Below are 24,625 nucleotides of genomic sequence, written 5' to 3'. Positions count from 1 at the left end.
AGATGTTTGGTTGTTATCATTATGAAATGTTTGTAATGAAGTTAACTTTTACATATTTTTTTTTAGCTGCTATGCAATTGATGCAGTGACTTTAACCCAACCGTTATCTTTGGGTGAAGGGAGGAAGGAGGAAGGAAAAAAAAACAAGTAGTAAAGTTAAATAAAGTTGAACTGGCTGATTATTTGTTCTCTATGCTTTGCAAACAGTCAAACCACACCCGGTCAATTTTGCCCTGTGAGGACAAAACAAAGTTTAATGAATGTAATGTTAGCCATCTCTTGTCATAGTTCCAGAAAAAAATATGACAACCAAGTAATGTTATGGATTTTATGGATACTGAAAATGTTCAGCTATAATAAATGCTTAATATTGTAAGGCCATCTCTTGTCTGAGCCATTTCTGTGGTAGCTATTTTCATGTATTATTCCATATGTTATTATTATTATTATTTCAGGGTTTTTTTAAATGTAAAACATTTAGGTCACTGTAAAGATCACATTCTGCAGTATTTAACATAATTTTACAGTATTAAGTTGTTAATTTAGAATAATGTAGGAACTGTAAAATAACAGTATAATGGTGACCAAAGAGCTGACAGTATAATACTGTAATGTTTATTTTCTCTACAGCACAGTAGTTATAGTTTTACAGTAATAAACTGTTGATGTAGATCACAGTAGGCACACTGTAGAATAACAGTTTAAAGCTGGCAACTGCACTGTAAAACCTGACGAGTTAGTTGAACTCAAACCATTTGAGGAAACCGAGTGCCTTGAACCATTTGAGTTGGCAAACTTACATCAAATATTTTTCTGTAGTTTAATTGTTTAAGTTCTAGTAACTCAAGTATTTATTGTTACAGTCACTTGGGTAAATTAAGTTATAATTATCAGTTTATTCAGTTTAATACCTATAAGTATATTTCACTTGTATGTAACAGTTCTACAAACTAGTTTAAAATGTGTTAATTGAAGTCATCAGAATTGAATAACAGTAACTTAAATGACTACACTACATGTATTACTACATTCTAGTTCTGACAACTTAGTTCATTTGAGGAAACAGATTGCCTTGAACGATTTGAGTTCTATTAACTCAAATACAATAATACAATACAAACTCAAAATGTGTATCAAAACTTAAGTTTTATTAAATTGAATGCTTAACATCCAAAATAAATCAAAATAGACTTGCCTCTCAGGGGCTCAGGTCAATCACAGTATCTTAACAGTGTCAAAACTGGTGACACATGCATAGTAAACTTACAAAGCATTAAGTTTTACTTTGTTGAATGCTTAACACCCAAAATCACAACAGACTTGCCTCTCACAAACAATCACAGTATCTTCAACAGTGTTGAAACTGGTGACACATGCATAGTAAACTTATAAAGCATTAAAAGTTTTACTTCGTTGAATGCTTAACACTCAAAATCAAAACAGCCTTGCCTCTCACAAACAATCACATTATCTTAACAGTGTTGAAACTGGTGATACCTTATTAATCCTCTCTGGGGCTCAGACGTTTGTTTAGAAACTGCTGACAACAATGCTTTACGACAACTTTACTCCAGCTCATTTTTTAAGGCCTGTAGCTTAGGCCTAAGCTGCTTCCTGCCATCATCCAGGTCAAGGAGGATAACCTGAATGAACTCGAAGAAGCCGCTGAGCTTTTCTGGGTACTTCAAATGCAGTGCATACACCAATGCAAACAAAATCACCAGTGAATCGGTCCAGGATCTATGTGACATGACAACCATATCTTCAAGAACAATGGACACCTGCTGGGTTTCAAAGGGAACTTGAAGCACCTCTTCCTGATTCACCACTGCCACCAGCGCCATTGCTCCCTCCTGGGCAGCTTCCAAGTCATCCTCCTAAAAAAAAAAAAATGGTGAAAGGAATGTCTGAATATAATTTTACAAAAACTTAAAGTCTGAACGTTTAAAAAACTGAAGAAAGAATTTCTAAACTATAACTGAATGAACTAATTTAGGAATGTAATGTTTCATAACTCAGTCTTATTGTAAAACCCATTAGTTGCAATAACATAATCCTCAGTTTTTTCTGGCTCAACCATGTTTACAAGTAGTTCACACTCATTTTTTCCCCCTGCATTATTATGAGGGTAGGTTTGTGTCTATTATTCAATCAAAAAAAAAGTTGCTTTAATCCCCAAAAATATTTTCAATAAAAAAAACCATCACTTCAATGAAAAAAAAAAATTCAATCAAAGAAAAACAGTGTTTGAATGCAAAAAAATATTTGAGACCCAAAAAAATGCATTCAAACACTTTTCTATGACTGAATTTTTTTTTATTATTGAAGTAAAGGTTTTTTAATTGAAAATATATTTTTTTATTGAAATGGTATTTTTTGGGATTGAATAATAAAGACACAAATATCCTACCCATAATATGGCCCAAATACAAGAAATCTGACTTCAATCAAAAACATAATTTTCAATCAAATAACTAACTTCAATCAAAAATGGCCTTTTCAATCAAAGCAAAAGTGTTCAAATGCAATTTTTTGGGTCTCAAATATTTTTTTGCATTCAAACACTGTTTTTCTTTGATTGAAATTTTTTTTTCATTGAAGTGATGGTTTTTTTTATTGAAAATATTTTTTGGGATTAAAGCAACTTTTTTTTGATTGAATAATAAAAACACAAATCTACCCTCATACATTACTATTTAAAGTTACTGAGCTGAATCAAAGGTTTGATTATTTACTTGTCCACACAAAAAGAGATCAGGAGACACTGAATGGATTTCTTTTTGTGGATTTACACATTACTGATACTGTCTTTAAGTAAAATGAGTGTCACCTTTTCACATGTACCAAATGTGCATTTTAAGAAGTGCTACACAGCATTACATTGTGCTTAAGTAAGAGAGGACTTGTTAATGAAGTTTACTACAATCATGAGAGAAGAGTTTGTTTTCTAGAACGAGATATTGAAATTATATTTAAAATATTATGTTCGCAGCTTGATATATCCTCACATGCTCTGATTGAGCATCGAGAAGCAGAACACACAAATACCTTGCATGTTCTGAAGACTTCTGCTGAATCCTCCTTCAGGTAGTGTGGTAGGCCTGCCAGGGCTGCTGTTCGAGCTGCACAGATATCATTTTTGTCCTGTTGCACAAAGACAGCATATACAAGTGATGTTAGTGTTCACTGTTGACACTCAATAATGTAATGCATGAAATAAAAATAAAAGATTACCTGTTCCTGAAATGCCATCAGAATTGCATCCATCTTCTGTCCAAAAGAGCCAGTCTTCCTCTTTTTGTAGAGCTGTAGCAGCTGAGGTGTGTACTTGTCGAGTGAAGCATAGAATGTAGATGGCAGATTTAGGTTTGTGATCCTGTGGAATTCACTGTAGAGCTGCATGAAGAAAAAACAAGGTAAGGCAAGTTTATTAGCTCATTTAAAAACAATTTGTCTCTCTCTCAGACTTGGCAAATAAATCTTCTCAAAATTAATGATGACTTTGGTGATACATGCATACAGTATTTTTTTAAACTTTATTTATAGAGGTTTTTGAACATTTTTGAGTATTATTTGTAAGTTTCTACTCACCTGGGCTTCACAGAAGAGTGCAGGCCATCTGTCCTTCAGTTCAACAACTGGAGGAGCTAAATCCACAATCTCTTCTCGTCTGAGTGCAAAGGTACGTTGCATATGTTGCTGGATGGATACCATGTCTCTTTCCATCGATGACCTCTTGAACTGCTCGACCATTGCAAGCCTCTGCATCTCGAGTGTCTGCCTCGTTTCTCCTTGGGGATAGTTTGGAAGGAAATTAATTTCCCCTCTTCTGGGTCTTTTGATGCTGGCCCTGGATGCCGCACCCTCTGGATTGTTCCTGCTACGCTTTCCAGCATTTACAGCCACATCCTTTATGCCAGCCTTGCTCAATTTGGTCCTGTAGTTGCCCATCTTGAAGCGCAAACTGTTCTGCCAGCCCTCATATCCTTTTTTGGATCCCTTTTCTTTTAGACAAGGGTATTTGCTCACCAGAGCCTCTGCGGCCAGGCCAATCTGTTTGGTACTTGGATATGCTTTGTGCCTATATATTTCAGCAGCCATGACATCTAGTATGTTATGCTTTTGATCCCTGGTCAACCTGAAAGTTTTTCCCTCTCCCAGGTCAGAGTTGCCCTCTCTTAGCACATACTCCACCTCGTACGAGAACGCTGGAACAACAAAGATGGCTGGCCATCGGCACAGTCGCTCTGGTGAGTCGGTGTTGTCTGACAATAACAAAGTGTCATCTGTGCTTGTGGAACTGAGATCTGACTCAGTAACTCTAACTATCTTAATGGTTGCCTTAGCTGGTAGGTCTTCCATGTTAACTAAATTGTTGACAGCATTGTTAAACTCGGGGTCTTCAAATTGAAGGCGAAAGTCATAGGTCAGATTTAACTTATCTTTCATTTCAGATATGAAGGCTGGTACAGTTTCAGGGCGAGAGGGCAGAATGAGCCTCTCTGCATTGATGTCATCAAGGATGACTCTTAGTTTAAGGACATCAGTTGTCATTTAAACCGTGTTGGGGAAGCCTGAAACATACAAAAAGAGAAAGAAAGGAAAATGCATGTCAATGCTCTCCTGCTAAACACATTTCAATATATTCACTTTCACATTTTTATTGGTGTGCAGCAAGTTAAACACACATTTAGTCCAGCTAATAGTTTTCTGACACTAGGATGCTTACTAAACAATCCTTTATTCAGACACTGAAATGAAATGTTTAGTTGTCAGAATTAGCCTGCCTGAAACTTTGTAGGCAATCTGTGGCATCTGGTCAGTTAATTGACTCAGAGATTTCACAGAATGGCTCTTGCTTGTATGTTCCGTTAGCTCATATGACCGCAAATGCTCAATATACCAGGTCTCATAGTCTTTTAACAGAAAAAAGATCTCACTTCCAATGAGCAATATGTTTCTGATCTCTTTAAACTCAGGCAAGGCAGCATGTGTCCCCGTACATACAAACATGCCTATCACAAAAGTTGTGCCTTGAATGGTTGCCTGTTTTGTGCCATATACACTGCTGCTGTCTGTGATGCTTGACACTACTGGATGTGTATCAAAAGGCAATGTTTCAATAAAGACAGACTCCATGTTTGAAGTCTGTACTGGTGGCTTGAAAAATCTTTGTGATGACAGATAGAATGCCATCATGCTTTGGTGTCTCTCTGCCAATGTTTTCAATACATTTTTGTAGTTGTGAGTGTCACGAACAATCTTCTTAAAAACCTTGTGCTTCCCCTCGAATCTCATCGTCCAGAGATGCACCAGAGGACCAAAGCACTTGATGAGAAAAGGATAATGTTCGATATAGTGATGCTTTGGTCGCAGTCTTAAGTTGGGGAAGACTTCCTGAAGGAGTTGCCTGTGATCTAAAATCTTGCTGGCCATGTACTGAATGGTATCATCTGTGAAACTATGAGAAACAGCAAGCTCAACTATATCCTTCAATTCCATCAAGATCTCCCATATTTTGTCCCCCTCTGGCACTCTGGAGCCAATAAAAACAGGTAGCAGTCTCAGAAGAGTGTGGTTCTCATGCCCATTCCCACCGATTGTTCCTCGACTAGCAAAATTTTGAGGAACTGGATGAGGGCGGTCAACCTTGTCAGAATGCTGGTAGGGAAAACACAGGATTGCTTTATTCAGCTCCTCCAATGTGAAATATTTTTTTGCCATCAAACCTTTCAAACAGTGTGCCAGCTCCACAGGGACCACTCCTTCAAACAAGTCGTGGAGGACGTCGGGCGGAAATCCTGTAATGGGATGGAAATAGGAGAGATGTTTAGAAAGAACACAACTCTGTTTTACACCATAATTCTCCACAGTTTCATTTGTCTGCATTTCTTGAACCAGGATATCATGGGAATCTTTTCTTCTCCTTTCAAAACCACCAGTCATGGCATCTGATTTCTGCATTTCTGTCTGGGTGGCAAGGCAGAATCTGCAGAAATATGTAGTCCTAAAACTCTCACAGAATCCAGCGAGTCCATGGGCTGCAAGGTTATCAGCCACAACAGAGTAGACTGTGCCTTTGAGACAGTCACCCAATGTTTCAATGTAGACACCTACTTCTTCAAGTGTTTTTAGATCAGCCAAGAGAGGTGCAAAAACCTTCTCATACTGTCGTACATCATTTGCGTTGCACAAAATGGCCAGCTGAGTGGAATGGAGGACTGAGCGATACTTAACTGGTATGTTAGCTAATGTCCAGTACACTCCACATACTTTGTGAATTTTTTTCGATGTCCCTAGAGGATTCGCAATTTCGAAATCATCAATATAAAGAATTATTGATAATTTCTCACCCCCATCTGAAAGAAGCAGATTTTCCTGATAGTGGGAGCCGTCTCGATATGAAAAATACTGTCCAGGCATGTGTGATGTTGCTTCTTTGATTTTCTCAAGTACATCAGGTTTTTGCAACAACTGTTGTAAAGATGTGAGTATAGGCACATACATGTAGGTGCGTTGTGATGACTCAATTAGGTATTCTACAGGCTTAACATACGGAAACTTCTCCTCAAAATAAGATTTCCTCCTCTTAGCTGTTGAGAGTGGTCCCTCAGAGGTAACAGACTTATGCAAAATATTACTCTCTGAAACTGCCTGGACAATCTCACTTACAAGTGTGTCGGTGAAAGAACAGTCATGTTTTTTCAGTATTTTGATAACAGATTCTCTGACAACAGGTTCAGACAGTGAAAACAACTGATCAATATGTTCAATTATTTCCTGTGTTGCCCTCTGTGATACATGGAGAATAGTTTGCATTTTCAGAAAGAAAGCAGCCAGATTGTACTGTAGCTGCTCTGCTAATCCCTCAGTGCTACTGCCTGCTACTGGGGCAGTTTCATCCTCATGTGATAGCTCCACGGAATCATGTTCAATGTCACTTTCCTGGGAAACATCTGGAACGTTTTGCACTACAACTGCTACATTATAGTTTGATGCATTCTGATGTTCTCTGCATTTGTGTGCATTGTATGTGGAGTAAACATTTGTTTTAAACGTACAAGCTGTAAATGGACATGGCACCATTTCCTTCTTTCTTAAATGTCCCCTTAGATGATTGTACATTTCCCTCTCCACAAATGGCTGTTTAAATTCACAAACAGGGCAATGAAATGCTCGGTCAAACATCAAATTATGACCGTCACCACCTACCACTCTTCTAGCAGAATGATTTCTGGACAAGTGAACTTTCAGTGAATTAAAAGTGGTAAATGTGCACATGCAACTGGTATACAGGCAAGGCAATGGGGAAACTGTAGAATACTGCCCATGATAGAGCCTGTAATGTCTTAATAACTGTATTTTCAAGCAACTAGAAAACTCACATAATTTACATTTCCACATATTTTCATCAAACAATTATGTCCTTCCACAAAGCTGCTCGGTAAACACGTTTTTCTGTCAACTGCAGAGAAGTAACTTACTTTTCTCACGGACCAAAATGAATTTTCTTTTATCGGCAGTTATCAGCCAGCAGAGACATTATGGAAAGTGGCAAATGGAGTCGAGGCTCCTGCTAAATTCAGGTTAGCTACACCAGAGGCCTGAAACCTAACATCATATGCAAGCAGTTTAACAGATATAACGTTACGCAGACGTCTTTCTTAAACGAATGCAACTTAACTGCAACAAATACAAAGCACGACGGTTATTTTTTGAACCACGCTGCGTGCTAGCTAACATTAACCGTTAGTAGGCTACATTTGAAAAGTGTTAGCTAATGTTAACTTACCCTCACTCCAGCGCGCTCGTTTTTCAATCCACACAGTCCGATAAAAAAACAGCTCGCCGAAGTAAAACTCGTTCAAAACCAGCAGGAAAATTACACAATGACGTCACCTCGTTAGGTGGAGAGACACAAGCTGTGCACTGTGGAGCCCACGTTAAAGACAGGTTAAATATATCCCAGCAGAAACGTCTTCCTGCCTCCCGCTTCGTCTGCACAGGTTCTTGTCAGGTTGAAGTTGGTGGCGGAGTGGCGTCAGTGCCGTGTGCAAACGGTGCGAACACGTTGGATGCAGAAAAGGTTGAGTCCGATCGCCTCAAGTTGGGACACAGTAAAAAACAACTAGAGCTGAAAAAACTAGAGCTGACCAGTTACAGAGATTGTATCAAGTTGTGGTGGGCAATTCGTTTGGATATTGTTAAACGGCGCGGTGATTCTTGCGCTGAACCCGGAGAAGGAGGCGACGGAGAAAAAAAAACTTTCTTTAGCTCATCTGAGCATATTTATTTGTCTCTCACAATGCAGGTGCAGCATAACCCATTACTGACCACTACTGACTGAACATGACTGACTCTCTCCTCGCACAGGGAGAAGGGTGTGGCTTAACACAACATGTGACAACCTGACATTGACTTCTGGCTTATCTGGCTGCGACACATAGTGGCATAAATAGTGAACTGCAGTTCAGCAAGAGATAACACAAACACAACTTATTACCTTCAATCTGTTATTGTAAAGCTGAGTACATAAACTAAAGTGTGTCACTCAACACCCCCACTTGTACTCAGGTTGGAGATATTTTACAGAAACCACAATAACAAAAGAAACATGTATTATTATATACACTGGTAAACAATACAGATGTGGATCTCCCCCACTCTCTCAGATACCAAACATAACAGCTGCAAACTTTTTCAGTTTTGCCTTGGTGGCAGGTTTTGTCATAATATCCGCGACCATCTCTTCAGTGGCGCAATACTCCAGAGTTACTTTTCCCTCGTTTACAATGGATCTTACAAAATGATATTTAATATCAACATGTTTGCACCTCTGTCTGCTTACAGGGTTTTTGGCAAGGGCGATAGTTCCCTGGTTATCCTCATACACTACTGTTTGTGTGTACTTGTAGTTGTCAATGTTTTCCAACAGCTGTTCTAGATAGATACACTCTTGCATGGTTGAGGCCAAAGCCATATATTCTGCCTCACAGGTTGAGAGTGCCACTGTAGGCTGTTTCTTAGTCTTCCATGAAACAAAAGAACTGTTCTTACTCAGGCTCACACAGTAACCTGTAGTGCTTCGCCTGTCAGTGGTATCTGCAGCCCAATCTGCGTCACTATAGGCTACTAGACCTAACTTCTCACTGTCATCTCTTCTGAAACACAACTCTTTGTCTGATGTGCCTTTGAGGTACCGTAATACATGCTTTACAGTTACCCACTGTTCCTCAGTTGGTTCACAAAAATACTGTGATAGCTTGCTTACCACAAAGCTTAAGTCTGGTCGTGTACATGTTGTCAAATATATAAGGCTGCCTACTGCCTCTCTATACATTTTAACATCACACATTTTTACAGCATCTTCTGTGTAACACAGTTTTTTGATCACAAGGGGTTTCCCTTGGCTTGCAGTTTTCCATATTGAACCTTTCCAGTATCTTGTTGACATATGTTTCCTGTGACATCTTCACACATCCGTCTGATTGAGAGAAATTGATGCCCAGAAAATGTTTAAGCATGCCCAAGTCTTTCATCTTGAATCTTTCTGAAAGCATCTCCTTTACATCTCTCATCATGTCTTCATTGCTGGCGGCAATAATTAAATTGTCCACCCAGATGATCATCATCACTTTTCCTTGTTTTGTCTCTTTAGCATAGACACAGTGGTCTGCTGGATTTTGTTTGAAACCATTCTCAGTTAAACACTCATTCAAAGCCATGTTCCAATTACGGCCAGATTGCTTTAAGCCGTACAATGATTTTTCCAGCTTGCATACAAGACCTTCACCTTCCTCATAACCTTCTGGTTGGTCTGTATAGATCTCATAGTCAATGGGAGCGTGTAAATACGCTGTTTTGACATCCATCTGATGGATCAGCAGGTTCTCCTGCGCTGCTTTTTATAGCAATACTCTCACACTTGTTAGATTTGCTGTTGGGGAGAAAGTTTCAGAATAATCTACCCCCATTTTCTGGTTATAACCTTTTGCAACAAACCTTGCCTTATACTTGTCTTTACCATCAATGTCGTTTTTAATAGAATAAACCCATTTACCCCCCACTGTCTTTTTGCCCTTTGGCAGAGTAGTCAGAGTAAAGGTGTTGTTTTCTTTTAATGACTGAATTTCTTCGTCCATCGCTTTAACCCATTGTTTTGAGTTAGATGACTCCATGGCTTCTTTGAATGTGTGTGGGACACTACACATTGCTCTGTAACAGTAATCAATGGTAAAATTAATCCCATCACCTTTCTCCCTGTCAGTTACAAAGTCCTTTAAATGATCAGGCTTTCTCCGCTCCCTCACAGGGTATCTTCTACCTGTAGATGTGTTATTTGTCTCACTTGACTCTTTGCTGTCAAAAACATCAGATGCACCATCATTTACATTTTTGTTTCTTACACCTGGCCCCTGAGATTTCTCTGTGCTCTCATGAACCTCTTGTCTGTCTCTGTCATCCCTAGGATGTCCTGTCCAGTCCTCTCTGTCACTGCTTTGTTCTGTCTCAACTGTCTGGGTTTGTTTTTCCACATTTACCCTGTGCACAAATTTTACAAGCCTGTGCTTTTGAACTTTCTCAGTGTTAGGGTGGTAAACCAAATAAGCAGGGCTGCTTTTGTCATAACCTACAAAAAGTCCCGGGTCACATCTGGAGTCAAGTTTTCCCTTAATCTGTCTGTATGTGTAACATTCAGATCCAAATTTTTGCATTTTTGATACATTTGGCATTTCTCCTGTTAACATCTGGTAAGGGGTTTTTCCCGTACGCTTGTTAAAGCACCTGTTTCGTACTGTGGCTGCCGTCTGAACAGCATAGTTCCAGAGACATTTAGGTAGCTGTCTTTCAATGAGCATACATCTCCCCATTTCAAAAAGAGTACGCCAGCCTCTTTCAGCTGTGCCGTTTTGATGCGGTGAATAGGGCGCTGATGTCTCATGCTTGATATTGTTTTTCCTTAGTAGAGTTTGAAAGTCTTTGCACATAAACTCTTTTCCATTGTCTGATCTCATACATTTAACTTTTCCATAAGGAGCAGTATCTGCTAAGAACTTTTCAGTTGCTTGTACTGTGTCAGCTTTTGTCTTGAGAAAATATACAAACACTGCATTTGAATAGTCATCAGTGAATGACTGCACGTATTTATATCCATCAATAGACTCGTTAGGTACGGGACCAGCTAGGTCTGTGTGTACCATCTGCAGTGGGGCATCAGCTTTTGCGTCAGGGTCTCTACTCCTAGTTTGCACAAATTTTCCCTGTATGCATACTTCACACTCTTGATCAGGCTTAACCGCCTTGCCCTTAATTTGCATACCATTAACCACCTTTTGTAGTTTAAGTACATCATCATAGTTGCAATGTCCTAAGATTTCGTGCCATGTCTGCATGTCGTGACAGGTATTACATTTATCATTACCATCAACCTCAGTGTGCAGATAATACAATTTACCGTTCACATGGATGTTGAAAATGGTACCATCTTTGTGTCTTAGTTCGTCCTCTCCTTGTTTGAAAATCACCGTTGCACCAGAAGCTGTGGCTGATTTCACCGAAAAGATGTCCTGGGGATAAGATGGTATAAACAACGCGCCCCTCAGCGTTGCTTTGCATCTCCGCCCAGTGTTGTCGATCAGGAACACCTCTGCGTCCCCTTTCCGTTGAGCCACGCCCCTGCACAGAGTGCCATCAACCAACTCCACACAGTGCGTTTCAGACTTGAAAGTGTCATCAAAATGTTTAAACTTGTTTATGTCAGTAATAATATGGGAGGTAGCACCAGTGTCTACCATCAGACCTTTATCCTGGATGTTGTACGCTGGCTGCTGTCCAATCCCCATGCTCCCGTCTTTGATCCTGAGGGCGTAATCCTCTGCTTCCGCTGCAGGTCCGCCGCCGCTCTCATCTGCGATTTTTCTTGCTCCATCCTGTTTATTCTTACGTCTGCAGGTGGCATCACAGTGGCTGTCAGTCCTGCAATGGCCGCACCACGTCTTCTGTCGACATGCTTTAGCGCGATGTCCTTTAGTTCCACATTTAAAACACACAATGTCAATGTCGTCATTCCTTCTGTCTCGCGCGCTTGACTTCACGGGTCCCCGTCCGGCCCTCGCTGCCGAGCTCATCACATTGTCACTCGATTCTGCTGCAGTTAACTTTTCTGTAGCTTCAAAACTTCTCAGCTTAGTTTTGAATTCTGTGAATGTTATTTTATCTTCATTGTTTGCAACGTGTATGGCAAATGGTTTAAAACTTTCAGGAAGTCCTTTCAAAACCATAGCAATAAGCAAACCATCGCCGAAAGTTTCACCTGCGTTCCGCAGCGCCGTAATGGCGGCCTCCGCCCTGATAATGTAGTCAGTCACTGTTTCGCTGCTTGTCTTCTGCAGCCATGTCAACATTGTATACAGGTTAATTATGCGGGGCTTTCCCTTCCCTGCATAATACTCACGTAATATTTTCAGTGCTTTTCTTCCATCGTCTGCTGCTTCCCTCATAACTAATGAGAGGCTTTTATCATCTAAAAGTTGTATTAACTCTGCATAAGCGTCAGCATTCTTCTTACTGTCCGCTGCTCTTTCTTCCTCGGTGTTTGGTTCTCCCAGAACCGTGTTCTTTAGTCCAGATAAATGCAGGTATCCCAGCACTTTAGATTCCCATAACTCGTACTTAGCTTCATCTCCGTCGAAAAAGAGCCGAGGTAGCCTGCTTGCTCCTCGAGCCTCCATGATGCTTGTTGTTAGCCGTTAGCACGCTGTGCGTCGCTACTTTCTCTCAGCAACAAAAACATCCACATAAAAGCTCCTCTCCGAGCTGCTCCTGGGCCCATAACCTGTTAAACGGCGCGGTGATTCTTGCGCTGAACCCGGAGAAGGAGGCGACGGAGAAAAAAAAACTTTCTTTAGCTCATCTGAGCATATTTATTTGTCTCTCACAATGCAGGTGCAGCATAACCCATTACTGACCACTACTGACTGAACATGACTGACTCTCTCCTCGCACAGGGAGAAGGGTGTGGCTTAACACAACATGTGTCAACCTGACATTGACTTCTGGTTTATCTGGCTGCGACACATAGTGGCATAAATAGTGAACTGCAGTTCAGCAAGAGATAACACAAACACAACTTATTACCTTCAATCTGTTATTGTAAAGCTGAGTACATAAACTAAAGTGTGTCACTCAACAGATATATTATAAATTAAAAAAAAATTTTATAGAGAAAATATGTCAAGCTATTATATTTTTTTACATTGTTTTTTTTTTTTTTTTTTTTTTTTTTTACAAAAAATAGAACAGCTTGACAGATTTATGAGAGCTTAGTTTTTATTATATTTTATTTGTTTTATGCATTCTGGTTTATTTGTTCAGAATAAACTGATTTCTGAACCAAAACGACAACGATAGAATAAAAAATACTAAATGGCAGCTCATGGTCAACAGGACTTATTTTAGTATAAACACAACTTATAGAAAATGAGTTAATGGAATGAAATGGAATTACATCACCAACACTTAAATGCTCCAAAACTTTAAGTGCACCCAAAGCATTTGAGTTGTCACATCAACATTTCATTTTTGAGTTAGTTTAATTCTTGGAAATAACTTACTCTTACTTTTTTCAGAGTTTGAGTTAGGTAAACTTATTTCTTTTATTAACATGCACTGTTAGGTTTTACAGTGTGTAGCTGCCAGTAGTTTACTGTAATTTAACAGGGAAATTTGTTACAGTGCTGTTAAAAAGGATGAGAATGTGTTAATACTTCAGTGTAGGCTAAATGTCACACTCTACATTCCACCTGAATGTTAAGAAATGTAAATGGGAAGAGAACTATCAGTAACATATCAAGATGTTACCTCTATAGGCCTTTCTGGATCCCCCTCTGTAAAGACAGCAGACACAGTTTCCTCGTGCTCTTCATCCTAGATGAGTGATATGTTTCAGTATACTTAAACTACCATTTGGCAAAGTCTTTGGAGTATTGCCTACTTACAGTTACAAGGTCTGTTGTGGCGTGAGGGGGCTCCACCAGGCGGGCAAATAAATATTTTTATGAATAGGCTTAAAAAAGATATATAAGCCTAGGCATATTACATTTTATAAAGGCACTTGTGTCGTGGGGGGTGAACTCTGAAGATGAGCTCCCTCCAGGGATTCCCTCAGCCACTGGCGTTCCCAAATTCTGGCTAGGGCCAGCTCCTCTGCCTCCGTTAGAGGTGGCGGTGCTGGGCCACCACCCTTTTTACGGGCATCTGCCTTCTTTCTGTTGGCTGAGCAGAAGTCTGTGTTAGTTTAAATAGGCTTAATTATTTAACAGAATATGATATAGATGAGAAGACAATTATGTGTGTGAAAACAGCATTATGTTGGGGATAAAACAACTGCACAGTCAAACAGCCACTTAATATTTACTTTACAATGTAAAACATGATCAAAATGAGGTACCCCCATTAAATTATGCCGAGGTCTTACCTGTTTGAAAAATGTTTTTATATTTCATCTTAAGCTGCTGCCAGGTGCGCCCCGTGGGATTGCACCTACATGAAATAAATTAATGAGCTACCATCCAAGCAGTTTTCCCCTGTAATATTATTGTGATTGGAAAGGGACTACATTTAAATTTACGCATTGACCCGATCAGCAATGTTCTCCCACGCCGTCTCCCTCTCTTTTGCAGCTGCAGTGGTGTTGCACTTTTTTCTAAAAACATGTTCAAATTCGCCATATGAGGGAACAGGAAAACCACTCATATATTGTAAAAGCAAATAGCATACGTTACTAGAAATAACAAAGTAAGATTACTAGATTTTAACCAAAATGTTGAGTTTACTATCAGTGGTTAAGTGTTGTGACATAAAAATGGCACTAGCTACCAGAAATGGTATTATACAATTAGTTAACTTACTCAGAGAGTCTGAGGTGTCAGTTGGAATAAAAAACAGTAGGCGGCAATAATACCCCTCGTGGAGGTAAATTGCAGTTAAAGAAGGCACACAAGAAGAAGTAACTCGTCTTCACGTTTGTACTGCGACATTTTTCACTCACTCACTCACACAACCCATGCACAGCTTGCCTTTTTTTTTTTTTAATTCTAAACTTTATTCAAATCATGTACAAACAACATGGCATTCTTTTTTTTTACATTTCAAAAGGAGCAGGTGCATAAGATAAGAGCAACTTAGAAATACAGTATGAGAAATAACATCTCTATAAAATAAAATAAAATAAAATAAAAGGATCAGCTATAGGGCTTTTGTTGTAAATCGTATTTTTCTAATAAGTAGAAAAGTTTCATTGCACATTTACTTTTCATTACATTCAGGGCTTTGGTGAAGGAAAGGACTTCATTATAGAACACATTAAATTTAGGTTTTACATTCATGTATTTACATTTGTGAATGTAAAATTTTCCAAGAATTAAAATATTGTTTACCAGAAAGTCCCATTCTTTGTTGAGCATGACAATACCAAAAATAACGTCCCTTCGAAAAAAGGGTTCAAGTCCAATTTTTGTGTGTATCCAGTCATGTACATCAATCCATAAAGCTTCAGAAAACATACATTGAAAAAAATAAATGATCAGAAGTTTCAATATCATTACAAAATACACAATTGTTTGTTTCAAAACCAAATCTCTGTCGTAATAGTTCCCCTGATGGGTACACACCATTTAAGATTTTGAATTGCATTTCTTTTGCTTTTGGATTTATGGGGAATTTTAAGTATTTAGAACAAAGAGAATATATATCATCTTTGGAGAAGATTTGTTTAATGGAATTTCTAAAAGACATTAAAGGGTGAGTGATATCATCGAACATCTTTCTAATTGTTTTATTAGGAATTTTAAAATTCTCAAAATCACAGCTTCCAACAAGATGTGGAAAGCTAGGAGTGATGAGAGCTGAGTTCAAAACCATCTCCTGAGTTAAATTTAAAGTAGGCTTAGGGATGGCTTTCATTATGGATGCATAGAAATTACGATCGACTACTATATTATATTTAAGACAAAAACTTTCATATGACATCACCCGCCCATCTGCCTCAGTCAAATGAACTAAAGATCAAATACCTTTATCCATCCAGTCCTTGTTGTACAACAACTTGTTTTTAACTGCAATGCATCTATTGTTCCATATCGGTGTGTTGTGCGGGGTGAAATTATGATTATACAAAAGTTTCCAGTACAAAAGGACTTGCCGGTGAAATGAGGATAATTTAACGGGAAGTTTCTGAATACTGAAATTGCATTTTAGCAGAAAATCAATGCCTCCAAGTTTTTTGAAGATTTCTCTGGGGATATGATACCAGAAGCTCATGTTATTAAGGAAAGATTTTAACCAGTTGATTTTCAGTGTTCCACTGATGAAATCAAAATCAATGGCCTGCAGGCCCCCATCCTTGTATTCCTTAGTCATCTCTGTTCTCTTAATATAGTGCATCTTTTTCTTCCAAATGTAATCAAAATTAATTTGGTTGACCTTCTTAATAGCTCTGTTAGGCATGGCAAAAGAATATGCTGGATAGATGCATCTTGATATGCTTACCATCTTTGTAAGAAAGACTTGACCTAGTAAACTGATGTCTATCAACAACCAGGAGTTAAGTTTAGTTTGACATTCTGTTATTACTCTCCATACATTCATATTTTCTCTTTCAGTTGGGTTTTTTGATATGTGTATTCCTAAATATTTAACAGCTGATTTTATAGGAATGTTGTATGCTTCTGTTAAATCACACTGATGAATAGGCATTAGCTCACATTTGTTCAAATTAAGTTTAAGCCCTCTGTTAGATGTTTCATAAAGATGGTTGTATCATCTGCAAGCTGGTAACAGGTAACAGGTAACCCAATAACATTTAAAGGAGCAATGTCTGAATTTTTAATAAAAATAGAAAGCATTTCTGTGTATAAAGAGAAATGGAGAGATAGGGCAGCCTTGTTTGACCCCACGTTTGATAGCAAATCTTGGTGATGTTACCACCTGGTAACGAAATAGAGCTATTTGCATTATCATAAAGAGACTCTACAGTGGATCGAAATTTATTCCCAAATCCTAATCATTTTAAACACCAAAAAATAAAAGGGTGTTCAATAGAATCAAAAGCTTTGTAAAAATCAAGAAATACAATAAAACTAGGGATGAACGAGTACACCACTATCTGTATCTGTATCTGTATCTGTATCTGTATCTGTTCAACCATCTAAATTATCTGTATCCGTATCCATAGACATATACACGTAGATGCCGCATTGAGCGCTGGAGTCCTACGTCAACCTTGCCACCATACTGAATGTGGCAAGAGCGAGCAGAGAAGATGCCGCTTTCTTGAGCAGTGTGGAAATGTACCAACAGGTTTACACTCCAAACTCGATTGCAAGGGATTACCTTTCACAGGTAAGAATGAAAAAAAAACTTTTGATTGTGTAACCCCTTTTCTGTGTAGTCAGGAAAAGAATCTAAATCTGAATTAATTTGGTCTTTCAGAAACACAAACTGTCTAAATCTACACAACACAGGGCTCAAATGACTAGAATTCATAAGGAGATTGGCAATGGTAACTCTGCTTAGAGTGAAAAGAAACCTCCAACCACAGTAAGGGACTGACAATTACTTTAGTAGAAAGGTAGAACATGTATTGTCAAAATTTTAACCATTCTCACTAAAAGAAACAGATGGAACAAACAGAAAAAAACAGTTCAATTCAGTTGAATGACCTCTGTCACCAATCGGTTATCAGTTTCAATACTGCTCATTGAGGTTGTTCTTTTTTTTTTGTGCAGTTCACACTGTCCATTTCAGTTTGTTGCACTCAGTTTTTTCTCGTTAGGATTTAAATTGTCCAATTTCTTAGTGTTTTTTTCCTCTGATGCATCAGGTTTTTTTTGTGTGTGTGTGTGTGTGTGTGTCAGGCCTGACTCAAATGAAAAAATGAAAAAAAAGTCTGAGGTCTCAGATGAAATAAAAATACACAAATTGTCCAATGGAAATAGGAAATCCGTTTTTTGTCCTACCACCCTCCTGGAAAACAGGTGGCCATCAGATCCAGAACGTCCTCTGCAGACTCTTCAGGCGGAATCCAGTCCACGGATAGCACAGCTCACTCCTTAAAGTGATTTTATCAACGAAAAAAAACAGCCAGGATATTCTTCAACAATATTACACTCTCCTCGGCTTAAATCATCACAGGACTCGACCATATCACTCCACAGCTTACAAAAAAAACATTGTCAGTGGTAAACTGTTATTTTCTTGAATCGTCTCTTCATCCGACTCTCAGAGAAGGTGAAAAAAGTTTTTTTTCCTCTCTCCGACCGAGCTGCCAGGTGCAGTGCTACGGTGCATTCACAGTAAATTGGGGAAAAAAACAATACTTAGTGAAAACCTGCCATTTCCGGCACTGTGATGAAAGACTCACATTAACTAGAAAATGAAAATAACATAAAAGTTTTAACAATAAAATAACACTGGGTTACAATTGTACGTGGCCATTATAACGTAACTTTACGTACAGAATATGCTGACTTTGTGGCTATAACATGAAGTCCTGCATATAAATACTGTGGATTCCCGCGCGAAACCAGCTTCCGAATAATGAAGTCTTTCCTGACTAAAGTGGCCCGAAGTAACAACGCTGATTGTTGTTAGTTGGTTAACTTTTCATATACTCTGTAGGTTTCCCAAAAATAAAGAGCTCAGAAAGAAGTGGGAAACAGCTGTCCGGCGGGAAGGGTTTTCTGCTAGTCAGTCATCCGTGCTCTGCAGTGAACACTTCAGACCGGAGGATTTTGACAGGACAGGTCAGACAGTCAGGATCAGAGACGGAGCTTTTCCTTCTGTCTTCAGTTTCCCAGCTCATCTCCACAGGGTAGGTGTATAGGCTGTAAGGATTAGATCATTCAGTGCCACACTATGCTAACAATGTTTTCCCTTTCTGAATGTGAAGGAGTCAGTGATGTATTTAGTTTTACACTGTGAGACCATTTCTATATTTCATCCTTCACTTTAGCCGTTGGTTACCAGGACGTCTCAGACCTCAAAGAAGGCACAGGAGACCTTGTCACCGTACTGTTCCCAGCTTGTCCAGGTGACCGAACCCTTGCCTGTGCCCAGTGCTGTGAGTAATAAGTGCTAGCTATGCTTCAAACAGCTGCAAGCTGGTTATATTCAAACTTCTTGTCACTCCCCTGTGCCCTTACAACACCTACTACTCTCTGTCACTCTTTCAGACAGACTCACATACACATATGCACATACATTGAAACATGCCAGTATTGAATCTGCAATTGAACCTTCACAAACACACACACACACACACACACACACACACACACACACACACACACACACACACACACACGCTGCTGGGAGTACAATTGAGCAGAGCTAAAACTAAGAATGTAAGAATGTGGGACATTGGACAGCACATTGTACCAGTAGAGATGTTACAGACTGTCACTGAGTGATGTAATGATGTACCATTTTCATCCTTGTTTGTACTAGGACCGCTCCTATGCTCTGCCTTCATCATATGATGATGTGAGAGCCAGACTCAGGGAAGCCGTGAATAGGGTGGAGAGTCTGGAAAAAGAGAGGAGGTATGCAAAGGACAGAGAGAGGAGGGCAAAGAACACTGTGAATGGTCTTCTGGAGGATCTCAGGGTGAAGAACGTGATAAATGAAGAGTTGAAAGAGCAGCTCGATACATACTCAGGTAAAATGAAAATACAAAATTTGGAGATAATTTGATCTTACTGCTAACTGTGTTTCACATCTTCCAGTACACCTCCTTTCAAAACAGAGCCATGAATACACCAAAGACCAGAGGGATTTTGCCATCACCCTCCACTTACATGGTCAAGGCTAGTTGTATAAATGTATAGATTGATAGATATGGATATTGATATAGATATATGTATGTATATATGTTCATCAATGCCACCCCTGTTGATATATGTATAGATGTATGTTCATCAATGCCATCCCTGTACAGATATATGTATGTATATATGTTCATCAATGCCACCCCTGTACAGATATATGTATGTATATATGTTCATCAGTGCCACCCCTGTACAGATATATGTATAGATATATGTATGTATATATGTTCAGCAATCATTGAATATGAAAATGATTAATCAAAATAAGTGAAATGTAAATGTTTGTGCTCTTTATTCAGAATACCCACGTCACATCTAAAATTCAGGATCTGGTTATTATAAACAGATGTTTAATATTTCAATATTTATCATCACAATAACAGTGTTGCATACATTGATAGCTGTAACAACTTAAAAACATACCCTGGTTTGGTACTTTTATACTCTAACGAAAAAAGGTCTATAGGAATCCTATAAGATCTCGTTGCTAACGTCAGCTAGTCATCACAATGAACTTTACAAGATGCCTGCAAAATCTGTCAAAGATATCTATCAACGATGTTCATCGTATCGTGGATGCCCACTCCCCTGCTCCGAAGAGCAAACGGGGAAAAGGGTTTCGTCTCTACATCTCTAGTTACGTTCACCAGTACGAGGATAAGTGATTTATTGGTGACGTTAGCTGACTAGCTGACGTTAGCAACGTGCTAATTTTTTAGTTTTGTGTTTGCTTCGTATGTTCTTTACTGTTACTTGTTGTGCTAACTGTGTTGACTTTATGTCCATTTCAGTGTCAGACAAAGATCAGGGCACAGGTGATGTTTCTGGGCTTGATGTCAGTCGAGGGCGGCGATCCCAAACACCGGCTCTTGTCTTGGTTGCTGTGTAACTGTTCCATTCAAACAGTGTTGGCACTGCGTTTGCTGCTAAAACCCGTCTACCTTTGGGGGTATTTCGAATTCGGTCATTTTCAAAATGTCGGCTGCATACCTTCGTATGCTGAGTTACCGAAAATCCCGTCCTGCATATTTTCTGCAGCCACTGTGCACGAAGTTCGGTGTCCTTCGGGAAGCAGTGGAAGCTAAGGTCGCTGTTATAGCGACTTGAGCCGGCACAAAGTGGCACACAACAGTGCTCATTAGAGCCATTCGCCGTCTTCTGGAACTTGAAAGTCCCTCTCACATTATACTTCGTCTTCTTTCGTGGATGTTGATTCATTTTTCATTCCTTGTATTCATTTTAGCGCTGTTTTGACTGGAGAGGGAAGCCGGAAACTGGTTTGCCGATTTCAGGCGGAATCGGAAGTACGTCACGAGGCTTGCGCACAGAGCCTATTGATATACAATAAAAATATTAATATAGGCTACTTTGTGTGTTCAGCTATACGTGTGTATGTGTGTAAGTGGTCTGTAAGACTGTTTATTTTTTATGATCTGTGTGAGCTTGGTGATTCATGCAAACATCCAGTGATGGCTAACAGGGAAATAATATGTCAGCCTTGTTCACTGTAATCTTCTCAAAAGCACCGCGTTCAGCATGAGCAAAGTTTTCCAACTGACTTTATATCACCAGCCAAACTAAGAGCAAGCAGACGGTAACAAAAAAAAAAAAAAAAAAACAGAGTGGAGGCAGTGACCGAAGCGACACGAGCCGTTTTCAGCTCTATCTTGTCAAATGCACCGCGTACATTAAGAAACAAGTTCACCAAGTAACTTGACATATCATACAAACCGAAGCAGAAGTGAGCTGAAGAAAACCTAAGGAGTACTGAAAAGTAGTGTTGTCTCGTTCGCGAACGTTTCATTCAAAAGAACGAATCTTTTAAGTGAACGTACTGAACTGCATCACTTCCTCAAGTGATTCGTTCGTTTCTCAGTTCACTTGAACTGTCAGCTGCGCCGCCTGCCTGCAGCGCCGCCTGCTGACGAACGAACTGTCAGCAGTTCAACTGAACTGAGAAATGAACGAATCACTTGACGAACGAACTGTCAGCAGGCGGCGCTGCTGACAGTTCAACTGAACTGAGAGACGAACGAATCACTTGACGAACGAACTGTCAGCAGGCGGCGCTGCTGACAGTTCAACTGAACTGAGAAACGAACGAATCACTTGACGAACGAACTGTCAGCAGGCGGCGCTGCTGACAGTTCAACTGAACTGAGAGAGGAACGAATCACTTGACGAACGAACTGTCAGCAGGCGGTGCTGCTGACAGTTCAACTGAACTGAGAAACGAACGAATCGCTTGAGGGAGGGACCGCGCGCGCCGACTGCGCCGCGTCACCGACGCATGAATCCATGGCAAGCTGTTCCTGCCAGAAATACGCCACATTCAGTCACGTTTCAACTTCATTACGGCGTAAAAAACGCCGTTTTTTCAGATTTTACGCCGTTTTTTACACCGTAATGCGCAAAAAGAACGCTGTTTTTTACGCCGTAATGAAGTTGAAACGCGACTGAATGTGGCGTATTTCTGGCAGGAACGGCTTGCCATATAAATCAGTGAACTACACTCTCCTGAATCATTTTCCTCTGAGGGATACACTTTCATGGCGACCGTTGTTCCCCGTTGTTTTAACAGATTTAGTTTCCAGATAAACAAACTTAAAACGTTATGCTGGCAGTAATGAGGAGCGACAGAGGGAGATGGGGATGTGTTGTGTTCAAGTGTACCTCGGAGAAAACTAACTTTTTTTTAAACTCTGCTAAATTTGCCACCGCAACAACAGTACAGTAGGACACAGCATGTAACAAATAGTGTATAAAACCCGCAGTTTGAGAAAACGCGTGACTGTCTGATCATCTCATTGCGACAATTTGCGAGGGAACGGTGCATATTCAGTGTGAATCCTTCACTGAATGTACTGTGGGGTATACGTTCAGTGAACGGATCACTCACTGAGCCCAATTTGCCGAGTAGACCAGTTAAATAGCATACCATAGGATAGGACACTTAAAACATCAGGATTTATAATATAGTTATACATAGTTTTATATTTACAAATGTGTTTGTCAAAGCAACACAGTCACAACACTCTCGTCTCCTGGTCCTGGAAGCTGTGAACTGAACTGAAACTTGAACCGTTCAGCCGTATATCAGTTCAGGAGTCGCAGGCTCCTCCTGCCAAACACTGAATGATTCGGTGATTCAGTGAACGAATCTTTTGAACGAATCTTTCTAGTGAACTGATTCTAGTGATTCAGTACATCTAAAAGAACTGGCGTGCCCATCACTACTGAAAAGAGCAACGTGAGCTAGAGACGTGTCTGTGTAGGGAGGGGCGGGCGCTGTGTGTGATTGGCCAATCACAGAGCGTGAAGACAGTCAGTTACCCTATGAGGATTTTCCTTCAGCACGAGCACGGATAGTGACGAGTTTCATGCTCGTACTCGTCAAAAATGCTTTATCCGTAACGGATACGGCTCAGCCCCAAATAAAACTATCATCTTCTGTTAAATGTTTATAATCCTGGAGAAAGATCACCAAACGGATGTTGTTATCAATAGATCTATCTTTCATAAATCCAGATTGGAAGTCGCTTATTATCTTGTCTAGATTACTTTTTAATCTGTTGGCATAAACAAGGGTTACAATTTTATAATCAGTATTCAATAAGGTAATAGGTCTAAGGTTATCTAACATTTTGGAGTCTTTGCCAGGTTTGGGGATTAAAGTAATAATTCCTTGTTTCATAGTGGGAGGAAATGACAGCTTCTCAGTTGCTTCCTTCAACATGAGAAAAAAAGGACGTTTTAAAACATCCCAAAAGTGCCTATAGAAATTAGATGTTAGGCCATCACAGCTAGGAGATTTGTTTAAAGACAGGCTGTCTACTGCTTTATCCAGCTCAAAAGAAGTAACATCAGCATCATATAACTCTGCAAACTCCTCGTCCACGCAGGGGATAAGATCTTTAATGTGGTTGAAGAAATAGTCTGAATCCATTGCAGAAAAGGCAGATGAGTATAATTTACTGTAAAAAGAAGTTATTTCCTTGGTAATCAAGGTTGGATCTGTACATAGTTGGTTTTGAATCAATAAGGTTTTAACTGAATTTCTCTCTTGTCTTCTTTTTTCTAAACGACAAAAATAAGCTGTACTTTTTTCACCATCTTCTATCCATTTAGCTCTAGATCTTATGTAGGCTCCTTCTGCTTTTTTGAGATAAATCTCATCAAGCTTAGTTTGCAGAGTTAATAATTTCTGTTTATCACTATCCGTTGGTGATGCCATGTTACAATAGATGTTTATTTCTTTAATTAAACTAAGTTCTGCTAGTTTGTTACTTCTATTAAATGATTTCCCAAAATGGATGAAAAATTCTCAAATTGTAAATTTTAAAAACTCCCACAATATATGAAATTATAGCATCATCAGCCATCACTTCAGCAATTAGAGATTTTATACCATCACAATATACTTGACAGTTTAATAAGGCTGAATTGAATTTCCAGTAGCCCTTGTTTCTATATCTACTACCAGGGGGTTTAAAACTCAACTTAATAACAGCATGATCTGATAAAGGAGCTGCTGACATACAACAGTCTGAGATAGAATGTATCATTGAGGTAGAAATTAACCAGAAGTCGATTCTGGATTTTAATGTATTATTTGGTTTGAACCAGGAGTATTTTTCAATTTCGGGGTGTTTAAAGCGCCAGGGGTCAACTAAGTCATGTTTGCCACAGAAATGAGATAGGATAGGGTTATGAGAGCTGTGTTGACTTTTAGAAGGATA

The 24,625-nt window shown here is 39.3% G+C and overlaps 1 protein-coding gene and 1 pseudogene across 3 annotated transcripts; one reads left to right on the top strand and one right to left on the bottom strand.

Annotated features, from left to right (window-relative positions):
- Nucleotides 1–1,129: 1,129 nt before the first annotated feature.
- Nucleotides 1,130–8,196, bottom strand: LOC143336788 (uncharacterized). 2 transcript variants are annotated; one of them, XM_076757130.1, is made up of 6 exons: nucleotides 7,793–8,196; nucleotides 5,730–5,801; nucleotides 3,592–4,574; nucleotides 3,235–3,396; nucleotides 3,049–3,144; nucleotides 1,130–1,877 (listed from the first exon to the last, which is right to left on the bottom strand). In XM_076757130.1, exons 3-6 carry the CDS (start codon nucleotides 4,552–4,554, stop codon nucleotides 1,566–1,568), a joined length of 1,533 nt encoding a protein of 510 aa, XP_076613245.1. In that variant the 5' UTR covers nucleotides 4,555–4,574; nucleotides 5,730–5,801; nucleotides 7,793–8,196; the 3' UTR covers nucleotides 1,130–1,565. The 2 variants fall into 2 exon arrangements, with proteins under 2 accessions (XP_076613245.1, XP_076613244.1); XM_076757129.1 differs by having other exon boundaries at nucleotides 5,730–8,196.
- A 9,124-nt stretch (nucleotides 8,197–17,320) lies between these two features.
- On the top strand, nucleotides 17,321–19,870 carry LOC143336736 (THAP domain-containing protein 6-like; annotated as a pseudogene). The gene is made up of 5 exons (XR_013078545.1): nucleotides 17,321–17,400; nucleotides 18,679–18,871; nucleotides 19,013–19,120; nucleotides 19,507–19,717; nucleotides 19,785–19,870. The product of XR_013078545.1 is annotated as a THAP domain-containing protein 6-like (transcript).
- The last annotated feature ends 4,755 nt before the right edge of the window (nucleotides 19,871–24,625 follow it).

Source organism: Chaetodon auriga, chromosome 18 (assembly GCF_051107435.1).
Source record: "Chaetodon auriga isolate fChaAug3 chromosome 18, fChaAug3.hap1, whole genome shotgun sequence".
NCBI lineage: Eukaryota > Metazoa > Chordata > Actinopteri > Chaetodontiformes > Chaetodontidae > Chaetodon > Chaetodon auriga.
The sequence above is the reverse complement of the archived record's forward strand: the minus strand, read 5'-3'. Positions and strand labels throughout refer to the sequence as shown.